Consider the following 12,324-nt stretch of genomic DNA (forward strand, 5'->3'; position numbering starts at 1 on the left):
TTTTATGTAGTCGACTACCATTGCATTAATCTTTTCTGAGAAGAAATTTTGCTTTAGAAGACCATAAGAACGGCCGTACTGTGTCAGATGAAAGGTTCATCTAGCCCAGTATTATGTCTTCTGACAGTGGCCAATGCCACGTGCCCCAGAGGGAATGAACAGAACAGGTAATCATCAAGAGATCCAGCCCCTGTCACCCATTCCCAGTTTCTGGCAAACAGAGGCTAGGGACACCATCCCCCTCCATCCTGGCTAATAGCCATTGATGGACCTATCCTCCATGAATTTATCTAGTTCTTTTTTTAATCCTGTTGTAGTCTTGGCTTCACAACATCCTCTGGCAAAGAGTTCCACAGGTTGACTGTGTGTTCTGTGAAAAAATACTTCCTTTTGTTTGTTTTAAATCTGCTGCCTATTAATTTCATTCGGTGACCCCTAGTTCTAGGGTTATGAAAAGGAGTAAATAACACTTCCTTATTTACTTTCTCTACACCAGTCATGATTCTATAAACCTCTATCATTATCCCCCCTTAGTCGTCTCTTTTCCAAGCTGAAAAATCCCAGTCTTATTAATCTCTCCTCATATGACAGCCATTCCATACCCCTTAATCATGTTTGTTGCCCTTTTCTGAACGATTTCCATTATTCCAATATATATTTTTTGAGATGGGACGACCACATCTGCTGGCAGTATTCAAGAGGTGGGTGTACCATGGATTTATATAGAGGCAATATGATATTTTCTATCTTCTTATCTATCTCTTTCTTAATGATTCCAAACACTGTTTGCTTTTTTGACTGCCACTGCACATTGAGTGGATTTTTCAGAGAACAATCAATGACTCTAAGATCTCTTTCTTGAGTGGTAACAGCCAATTTAGACCCTATCATTTTTTATGTATAGTTGGGATTATGTTTTCCAGTGTGCATTACTTTGAATTTATTAACATTGAATTTCATCTGCCATTTTGTTGTCCAGTCACCTAGTTTTGAGAGATCCGTTTGTAGCTCTTCACAGTCTGCCTGAGACTTAACTGTCTTGCATAGTTTTGTGTCATCTGCAGATTTTGCCACCTCACTGATTCCCCCAAACAGGAGTGTTAAAATGCTCTGTAGTAAGTCATGCTGAGAAGATGATTTGTGTGTAGAACAATTAAATGTTAGCCTATAAATTGATCTCATGAATACAAATTGATTGACAGAAGCCAGGAATTAGATATAATTGTTACAGTTGCCAGACAAAGCTAATTAATTAACAAACTAAATCCATTTTGGTAACTGTTGAGACTACATAAATTACATATGAGAATGTGTTGCTGATAAGTTATTTAGAAGTATTTTTATAGTTGGACAGAAAACAGATTGGGACATTTTGCATTTTACATTTACCATCATCACGATGCTGTTTATGCCTCTGATTAGTTCAGATTGTGTGATGTCTTCATTACAAACCTCTGTTTCCAATTAATATTCCAGCAATCATGCTGAACTTACCCTTCCTCTGAGCTCCTATTTGTCATGATTATCTGAAAAAATAAGACTTCAGTTGACTATAGCAAAATTAAAGGAGGGTCAAAAAGGGAAGATGGAGGGAAAATAGAGTAGGGCTTATACAATTTAAAATAGTTGCAAAGTTTAAAACATATTTTAATTCCAGTCTATTGTTTTACAGCATTTACAAGCACAGTTTAGAAAAGCATTTACAGATCATGGGCAATAAATTGAACAAGACATTATTTTCAGAATAACTATTAGTATGTGGGTTTAGGAGACTTTGTTAGACTGTAGGCTTCTTCCCTTTATGTCCCCAGTTGTTACTTAAGTGAACTATGCAGTAGGTACCTCACAAGGGTATTATGAAGCTTAATTAATGTTTGCAAAGCACTTTAGGATCTAAGGATAAAAAAGATGAGTTAATATTGTATTCTCATTCTCTAGTCAAGGGAGATACAAGAAAATATCCGGATTAGTTAAACTCTCTGAATTCAGTGTTTTTATTGTTTTCCCATGTCAGTTGGCAGGTCTTTAATGTGTTTAATTTATGTGAAACCAGAACTGTGTTTTCCGACAGACCAACATGCCTTTGTGACCAAAATGGTACATGTTTTATCTGCGCTCATGGCGAAAAAAATCTGTTAATCAGCCTGTTTTATCTCTCTGTTTAACTGGCTGTTCAGTTTAACAGACTCCTTATGAAAGAAGGTCTTAACAAAATAATAGGCTGATCCACTTCTGCTGAGCTGCATCTTATTAAATGGTTTACCACATACAGGTGGACTGAACGACAGGCAGCAGTAGAGCAAGTGACTGTACTGATAGAATCTTACCCAGCCCACCAGTGAGAATATTCACAGAAAATAAAAATGTAGAATGAAGACTCAGTTTCAGCTATTTTATATCTGTTGGCAGATCTAAAGAGCTATGAGTTACATGACAGGTAAAAAAAAAAAAAAGCAGCAACAGCTTATTAATGTTGGGTAAGTCATTTATTCTGAACTCTAACCATCAGCATAGCAGTATTTCAATGTACTTAAAAAAAATCTGGCTATATTAACTAGCTGCTTTTTTAAGACACGAGTTCCAAAATTACTGTATGAGATTTTCCTAGCACTATTTCAGTGATTTGCATAATGCTTTATTAATGCTTTGAAGCATTTTTATGACATAGAGGGCACAGTAAAAACCATCTGGAATAACCGTCACTGAAAATTGATTTCTTGTGCTGTATCAGCAGAAGTGAACTAAAGATTAAAACAAAGATGTGGTGGTGTTCTGTTTGGCCCTTTGAAGGTCTGATTACTGTAGAATTCAAATTAAATACATGCTATGATACCTGTTTTTGCATAGAGGTCTGTTATACTTTGCTATCAGAAATCACATTTAAAGGCTTTTAAGAAAGACATAATGAGTGAACATAGCTCATCTTGTGAAGATAACAGTTTACAGGAGAGGCCCGCCATTCAATTCTCCCTATAGATAGTGTCTCTGGTACAAACAAGATAAAAGACACAGGACTAAAAGTTAGGAGTTCTGGATTCTATTACCACGTCTACAATAAACTTATTTTTGACACTGATCAAGTAGTAGGGACAAATAATTTCTTGTACCTTTTTTCTTTTACTGAAAATACATGTGATTTCCCCTCTAATTCCCCCCCTGGTTTATGAATGTTATAATTCTTGACATCTGATTTGTGTCCATGTATTCTTTTACGTAGAGACTGTCCAGTTTGACCAATGTACATGGCAGAAAATGACACAAATCAGATGTCAAGAATTATAACATTCATAAACCAGTCGGAGAACACTTCAACTCTCTGATCACGCAATTACAGACATGAAGGTCGCTATCTTACAACAAAAAAACTTCAAATCCAGACTCCAGCGAGAAACTGCTGAATTGGAATTCATTTGCAAATTGGATACTATTAATTTAGGCTTAAATAGAGACTGGGAGTGGCTAAGTCATTATGCAAGGTAGCCTATTTCCCCTTGTTTTTTCCTACCCCCCCCCCCCCCCCGACGTTCTGGTTAAACTTGGATTTATGCTGGAGATGGCCCACCTTGATTATCATACACATTGTAAGGAGAGTGGTCAGTTTGGATGAGCTATTACCAGCAGGAGAGTGAGTTTGTGTGTGTGTGGGGGGGGGGGGGTGTGAGAAAACCTGGATTTGTGCTGGAAATGGCCCACCTTGATTGTAGGGAGAATGGTCACTTTGGATGAACTATTACCAGCAGGAGAGTGAGTTTGTATGTGTGTTTTGGGGGGGGGTGAGAAAACCTGGATTTGTACTGGAAATGGCCCACCTTGATTTTCATACACATTGTAAGGAGAGTGGTCACTTTGGATAAGCTATTACCAGCAGGAGAGTGAGTTTGTGTGTGTGGTTTTTGGAAAAAAAAAGGGGGGGGGGGTGAGAGAACCTGGATTTGAAATGGCCCAACTTGATTATCATACACATTGTAAAGAGAGTGGTCACTTTGGATGGGCTATTACCAGCAGGAGAGTGAGTTTGTGTGTGTGGGGGGGGGGGGGGGGGGGGGGGAGCGGAGGGCGAGAAAACCTGGATTTGTGCTGGAAATGGCCCAACTTGATTATCATACACGTTGTAAGGAGAGTGATCACTTTAGATAAGCTATTACCAGCAGGAGAGTGGGATGGGAGGAGGTATTGTTTCATGGTCTCTGTGTATATAATGTCTTCTGCAGTTTCCACAGTATGCATCCGATGAAGTGAGCTGTAGCTCACGAAAGCTTATGCTCAAATAAATTGGTTAGTCTCTAAGGTGCCACAAGTACTCCTTTTCTTTTTTCTTTTAGCATTCATAATTTTCTGCATCATTTGTAGTCTCTGTAAGGTGGACACTTCAGTCCAGTGAAATAGTCTATTCAACAGTTTGATGATCTCCTCCTAGCAATGGTCAGTGAAATCACAACTAATACAACGAATACAATTTCTGTCACCTCTTCAGCCCTATAGCCAGATTGACCAGTGTCAAGGAAATGTCAAGAAACTTTTATATTTGCCTGTCATAGGCTTTCGATGACCTTCCCTAAAAATGATAGACTGTTAGCCAGGTTGTCAACATCATGAGTTGGTTTCTTGAGCATGGGCCTCACAATACTACTTTGAATGCTGTTGGAATCCTGCCCCCACGTAGGGAAACATTGACAGAGTGGGAAACGCATACAAATAATGCTAATGGGGAAACAATAAAATGATAACACAGAACTCTTCAAGGTTCATTATATTCCCTGTTTTCAGAGCTCTACTTGCGGTGCTTCCTATTCAAGTCATAGGAAGTTGAGTGCTGGAGGGATAGTCTATTGGCTAAGGTATTACACTGGGCCAGGAGAGTCCGGAGTTTATAGTTTAGCTATAGACTTCCTGTGTGTCTTTGGGGAAGCCACTTAATCTGTACAGTGCCTCAGTTCTTCATCTGTAAAACAAGGATATCCTTCCTTACCTCCCAGGATGAAGATATCTATTCATGATTGTGAGGTGCTTAGATACTGTGATCGGGGGTGGGGATGGGGCATATAGTAGATTCATAGATACTAAGGTCAGAAGGGACCATTATGATCATCTAGTCGACCTCCATAGATATCAGCTTTAATCTCTGCACTGCTTTAAGCATGTGAAGAAATGCCACAATATGTATATTAAAGCTTTTTTGGACTTTGGTAATTCTGAGTCACTTATACATCCAATAACACGTTACTGCCTAATGAAATGGACTTCTTCAGTCACTCTAGATATCATTAAGTAGAAACCAAAGCTAAATATCTGTGCATTATTTCCATGCATTATTCTTATAACCTAGATCTTATCTGGATTATTAATATTTGTATTTCTGTGGTTTTATCAGTGGATGCAGTAATTTTCCTATGTAATATCTGTTAGTGTTTTCTCAGTGAAATATGTGATTTTTTTTTAAATTACCAATTGCAAATTCTACATTGTTTGACAGTTACCAGTTATCAAGTGGATACAAGCCTGCTCCCATGGATCTGAGTTTTATCAAGTTGACCCCCTCTCAAGAAGCCATGGTGGATAAACTAGCAGAGAATGCTCATAATGTGTGGGCAAGGGACCGTATCAGGCAGGGTTGGACATATGGTATCCAGCAGGTAAGAGCAAACTTGGACACTTGAAAGTACAGCCACATATTGAGGTATTGTACAATTGAATTTGGGATACAAGGTTAGAGGAAGCCACTGACAAAATGTTAGCCTCTCAGTCAAGAGGGAAACTATTGGCATCTGGGTTTCTGTTGTTAATAAGTATATTATAGCTAAGCTTGCCAGCAATAAATGATTTACTCTCTACACATAGAGTACTCTCTATAGCAGCCATAATGAAATGTATGGTGTCTTTGCATTCTCTGGACAGCTACCTTGGGGGAAGGGATGTGGCGTTTCTTTGTGTGTTGTCTAAAGCATACAGATTAAGTCTTGGGCTCCCCTCTGCCTCTGAAATGCTGTCCTCTGAGCCCTTAAGGAAGTGTAGGCAATGATTTACAGTAGGAAAATAATTTACATACCCTCATCCGGGAGACTACATTTTTCTCTTTGTCCACTGAACAGCTAAAGCCCCCAAGTAGCAACAGTGTAAACTTCTACTAATTACCCTACAATATGCATCATATCTGGTCTAGCAGACCACCGTTAAGGGTGGGAGGGTAATTCAGTCTCCATGGCCCATCCAAATTTTTGCTCCTTCATTGAGGCTAGCAACCTGGGTTTCAAGTGCCAGTTCTGGTGCTGAGTTTTCTTCTATGTGTCAGGAGTGAGTAAAAATAAAGCATGGTGGATTGTTAGCAGCAAAATTCAAGATCTCTAGTTGTTCTATACAAAGATAAATAAATGTAAAAATCCCATAGATGTACAATGTAATCTATTGCAGTAACTATTAACGGTTAACCACTGTATCAGTTTTCTATTGTGGACCACATCCACCAACCCTGTAGTGATTATTTGTGAGTTCAAACTAGGACAGGTATCTTCACTTTTGCCAAAGAATGTACAGTAGCATTTCACAGTGAAACTATAGAAAAATCCACCCTCTGGGAAAAAGTTTGAGTTTTCATGGATTTGTGCTGGGGGGTAAAAAAGACATTTTGAAAAGAAAAACAGCATTTTGCAGGAACCACAACTGTTTTCTGCCTGCAAAATCTGCATTTTGGTTTTGTCAAGAATTCAAGTTATACAGTGCAGTTCGGTACATCTTGAATTTTGTTTGACATGCAAGAACAAAACTAATTCTATGTGCAATGCTTTCCTGTCAGTAAACAACCTGCTGTTTTTACAGTTTTATTTAAGTGAATCACTTAATTTTATTCATCACATTTGACAGACTGTTTATGTTGAAGAAATATGCCACATATCATTTCCAGTACCCGCAATTAGTGTATCTTCATTTTGGGGCTTTGCAAGTCATTGTATAAACCTATCTTCCATATTTGGGTCTTAGCAGCTTGTGAACTAACAACAAATATATTTGTTTACATTTGGATGTTTTTAATATGGGCTCTGATATCCTTTGTATAGACATTCAGGCCATCTTCAGCATTGGTGAAATTCCATCGTGTACTTTACATTCACAGATGCAGTGTTAATGCAGACATTTTAAAGTGCCTTTATGTTTCCGATAGAGAGTTGGCCTAATAGACTATGAGAGAAATAGTTCCCTACATTGCCATATAGGAGAAGTGGACGCATGTATTTTCTGTCCACAATTTCACATGTTGATTTTGTGAAGGCAGTGCATTCGTTGCCTGGAATGAAGGAATGCTTCCTAATGCTCAACTGCAACATCACTGGCAAATTAAAGAATGTTATCAGTGATTTCCAGGTTGCAACCCATAATTTCATCTACTTTCAGAAGCCAAATGGTTGCAGTTCGTGGCCTTGAATTGAGAGGATTTAAAGTCAGTGAAAAATGGGGGTATTCTTATAGCTTTGGTAGAATCACTGGAAGCTTTGCTTTGCCTAAAATCAAATCTAGTAATGCATATACAATGGACCAGTTAATAACAAGTTAAGAACACAGTAGATCGAAAAAGTGTGTTTATATTTGCTAATTAACACAGCAGTTTAAACTGTAATGTATTAGCAAAATATAGACAATCCAAGGTAAATTCGGTGTAAAGGTTGAGGTTCCTTAGGTCTTGAGAGCAAATTAGCTTACTTTGTACATCTGAATTTCTGTAGAATGACTAATTTTGCCAACCTTATTACAATGAACTTTGCCACCAAATTATATACTCTTTGAATTACTGAGATACTTAGTGATAAAGGAAGTAAGTGACGCCAGCTAAGAATTTCTTAAATGTTATCAGGTTGGGTTGGGGAGGAGAGAAAAGAGGCAGAGCAGGAATGGGTGGTAGATACAGTTTCTCTGCATTATTCAGATTATTCATATGTACAGGGTCTCTCTGTGTTTCTTTTTGTGTGCCTGTGTGTAGATATGGAAGGCTCCACTTTGTAAAGAATAGATGTGGTATGGCACTTATTCCTCATAAATAGAACTGACTGGAGGATGACAATTTCATTTAGCAGCAACTTTTGACGTTTCAAAAATCGTTTTTGTTCCGGATTGGAACGAAAACAAAACCTTCTCATTTCATTCTGTCATACACATAACATAGCTGCTAATGGATATCTGTGCTAATATGTGCTTCTGCTTAGCTTCCACACTGGGTTGTACCATGGGCTACATTTTGTCATCTCGTCATGTTACTGTGACATGTTACAGTACTGCATAAGGTAATGTGATGGTTTGCTATACAGTATTATACACAGTGAGATCAAATAGTTCTGTGAAATAGTCTGCTGGGGAAGGAAAACTCATTGCTTGGCGAGATTTGAAAGTTGATTGAACCAATCATTGGAAAATATATGATAGTGAACAATTGTGCTGGGAGATGGACTAAATTATATAGTAGGTCTTTTGTATATCTAATTTCTAAAATTCTGTGATTCTAAAACTGCTAGAAATTAAAGGGATACTGTCAAGTAGTTTACGTTCCAAATATAACCTATTTTTATTATTATAATGTGGAGGGGAAATGCCCTCCAGATTCTACATATCGTCTCCTCACTCCACCACTGCTTACAAGGACATTTTTAACAAATGATAGCTGCTGTTTATGCATGACTGTACCCAGTATTTTTGTTGTGCTGCTGCAGAGCCAACCAGCCAGCCAGCAGAGGGAGCACAAGTTAAATAATAAATCCTGTTCCCAGAACTGTGCTGACATCAATGCTGACACTGATCACAAACAAGTAAGTACTGTAAATAAGTCAGAGCCACGGTAGCTTATGCTTCATAAATAAGGCAGGAGGCACAAACGAGTGTTTGTGTATGTGAAAAACAAATGTGTGTGTGTATATATATATAGATATAAATAAAATAGGAAAATACTTGACAGTGTCCCTTTAAGGAAGAACATGTTTGCTCTCAGACTGATCATTTTCTCTGAACTGAGGGAGTTGAATGTGACCTGAATAGGTAAGGCAAACGGGACGAAATATATCTCTGGTAAACTCAGTAATTAGGATTGTACTATGGGTCATTTTATCCTTATCTGTCGATGGTGTTTGGCCTAGGATATGTCATAATTCATTGTCCCAAATGTCTTTAAGTACTTCACCATCTCTCTAACTTCAAACCATATTTGTGATCAAACTGATTAAAAATAAGTTTTCAGCTTGGAAGGGGGCATTTATGTCTAAATCCTACTGAAAAAATGGGGTTTACATTATTGCAAACTCTTGTACTTTTGTCCCTAATCTTGCAATATTTGGTGCTTTTCGTAACTTCCTAGACTCTGGAGTCAGATGAATATAGAAGATCTTCAATTTTCATTTTAAAAAAAAGAGTAGGTTTCTAGCCCTCGTTGCAGAGATTAGATGGAAAACATGTATCCTAGTGGTTTAAAGGTCAGAGAGCAAAAGAACTCAAAATACATTATTTTTAAAATCTCATGATAATTAAGCTAGTCTGATGGTGTGTTGGGGACTGACTCATGATTATCAAACGCTTGGGATTTGTAATATTGGGTTCTCTCTGCTGGAGTTGGAGAGTGGGAGACAGAATCCATCCTGCAAAGCCCTGAGCTATGCTGGGAGGGTATATCTACACTGCAGTTAGACACTTGGGCTTGCAGGGCTCGGTCTCAGACTCAGGGGCTGTTTAACTGCAGTGTAGATGTTTCAACTCGGGCTGCAGCCCAAGCCCTAGAACCCTCCCCCCTCATAGGATCCTAGAGCTCAGGCTCCAGCCCAAGCCAGAACATCTGTACCACAATTAAACAGCCCCCTACCCTGAGCCCTGTGAGCCTGAGTCAGCTAGCACAGGCCAACCAGGGGCTTTTAATTGCAGTGTAAACATACTCTAGGTCAACTATAACAGTCTCCACAGTTGTTACTCTCTCCCTCTTCATGCTCCACATAATTTAGCCACATACTTATGGGTATTCTTGCTATAGCCTGACCCTTCTCCAGTCCACCAGACCTCTAAGACCTCTCTCTGCACTAGCACAAATGGATGTTCATGATGTAGAGCTCTGTAGCATGGTTGGGGCTGCTGATAGTTCCTGCGTTGGCTCTTTGTAGCTTGACACCCTTGTGGAGCAGTACTACACTAGTTCTGCTCCCTTTTTGGACCTCTGGGCCTACCAGTGGGGCATGGGGAGTGTAAGCAGCCTATTTGCCTCTTTAAAGAGCAAGAGGCCTGGGGTTCACCAGCCCTGTTCACTCAGTCCCACCAGTGCCATAATTAGCTGCCTACCAGCCTAAGGGGACTTGATTATTTGGGGTCAGATGACAGCCTGAAACATCTGGGCCTCATGAAGGGGCTGAGAAAACTCAGCTCAGTTTGAAGAAGGAATCATAGGGAGTAGGGTCTGGAAACACTCCAGTGAAGTAGTCTGGGAGTCAGTGCTCTATCTTAGAGCCAGAGACACTCAAAGGTAACCTAGAAGGAACTGGGAACTGACCCCAGAGGGTGGGCTGAAGGGGAGCCCAAGCAGGGCAGAAGAATCTTTTGTTTCTTTGGGATTTTTATTTGGACTTTTGTTACCCATGTATGGGATTAAACTCAGAGTGACCCTGCCAGAAGGCTTAAGCCATGGGAATTCCAGAGAAAGAGAAAACTCTGGTGAGGGAAAACTGAGGCAGGGAACACCTGCAGCCCCATGCGTGGCAGCTGGGTGGGGGGAAGGGCTACAGGGCAGGCATGCCTATGACAAGTAGGAAATAGGCCATATTGATGTTATGATTAGAGACGCTGGGTTCAGTTATATACACTATGCTGTACATGCAGCTTTTTTTTTTTTTAAGTGTGACCTCAAAGACAGTAGAAATGGTACATTACTTCATCTAATAACTTTGCAGCAAGGCATCCTTTTCATTCTTCAGTCTGGGTATGTTCTGTTGCAGAAGGACCCAGACATTGAAGCCACTACTTCACAAAAATGAGAGTGCTAGAAAACCGTTATTAAAAAGCAGTTTTCATGAAATAAATTCTTGTTACCTTATGTAGACAGGATGTTTTTTTTAAAGTTGTTATGAAGCATAGGTTACCATGTCCTTGTGTATTGTAGGAAAAATTACCCATGGTAGACAACAGGTGTCACTGTGGGTTCGCATGAAGACAGGGTCAAACAATTTTCAGTCACATATATAAAATATTCTAAACCATTGTTTGATCTGGAGTTGGCCAACCCTGTGCTGGTCTGACCAAACTTCCCTCCTGTTGAGACGAGAAGGGGGAAGTGATCAGAACACATGGGTGAATGAAACATAGACACGGGGAAGGAAAAAACCTCCAACTCAAAATTTTTCTCTTATTTTTCTTTTAAATGTAAAAATTGATTTTGCTTTATTAAAGTATACAGAGGTGTGTCTTTTAAAAATTATTGGCATTACATGACTTTTTTACATTTTCATTATTTATCCTGCCATTATTTATACTGCTGTATATCAACCCCTAAGACCTCTAAACAGCAATGTGTCATATTTGTGGCACAGGCATTGAAAAGACAAAAAGCTAATCAATTCCTTTGAATAGGAATATCAAGTCCTCCTCCCCATGTGGTGTTCAGATATCTTGGTGATGAGGGGAGGAGGTGTATATAACTAGCTAGACTGATACCGAGATACACAGAATTCTAGTGCTGTGACACCACAAGAGGAACGGAGCCAGTCATTGGCTTCTACTGGGAAAAAATGATGCAGCTGATACTTACATATCTTTTAAAAATACAAATACATTCACTCTCCTTTTTTGCTGTTTTGTTAGATCAGTAAGATGTTGTGTAAGGGCCAAATTCTGTCATAAGATTACAATATAAAACAGTAAATTCATGTTAGTAAGAGTAGAAAAGGTGGGAACTCTCAGAAGTGGAATGAATTGTCCAGATAGCATCGTAAAAAGACAGATGATATGTATGCCATATCTTGGAAGTGTAAAGTGGTATTTGAAGGTCAAACATGACAACGGTGGCAGTGACAAATACCATTTGTATACAGGTACCATATATAGGAATTATGTGGCTAAACAAATTTCAGAACCAAGACAACATAGTAATTACGATGACACCATACATTGTGGGCAAACTGGAATATTTCTAAAAGTGGAGTGTAGGACACATGTATTACTCTGAACCAGAAAGCTTATTTGTATTGTGCAAATAAACTGCTCAGTTTTCATTCCATGTGCTGTGCACAGGCCTAATGTGCCATGGTTGCGATAGAACTGCAGAGAATCATGCCAATGGTGATTAGCATAGAAACTGCGCAGACACCATTTGTGCCA

At 39.1% G+C, this 12,324-nt stretch overlaps 1 protein-coding gene across 2 annotated transcripts in view; it reads left to right on the forward strand.

The window, feature by feature from the left end:
• Positions 1-12,324, forward strand: part of RYR2 (ryanodine receptor 2) — a 699,456-nt gene that overhangs the window by 390,565 nt on the left and 296,567 nt on the right. The window contains exons 26-27 of one of the 2 annotated variants that reach the window (XM_043544343.1): positions 5,474-5,633; positions 8,694-8,789. In XM_043544343.1, coding sequence (XP_043400278.1) covers positions 5,474-5,633; positions 8,694-8,789 — 256 coding nt within the window. The remainder of the gene's footprint in view (positions 1-5,473; positions 5,634-8,693; positions 8,790-12,324) is intronic. The other variant, XM_043544344.1, reaches the window with a different exon arrangement.

This window comes from Chelonia mydas, chromosome 3, assembly GCF_015237465.2.
Source record: "Chelonia mydas isolate rCheMyd1 chromosome 3, rCheMyd1.pri.v2, whole genome shotgun sequence".
NCBI classification, from domain to species: domain Eukaryota; kingdom Metazoa; phylum Chordata; order Testudines; family Cheloniidae; genus Chelonia; species Chelonia mydas.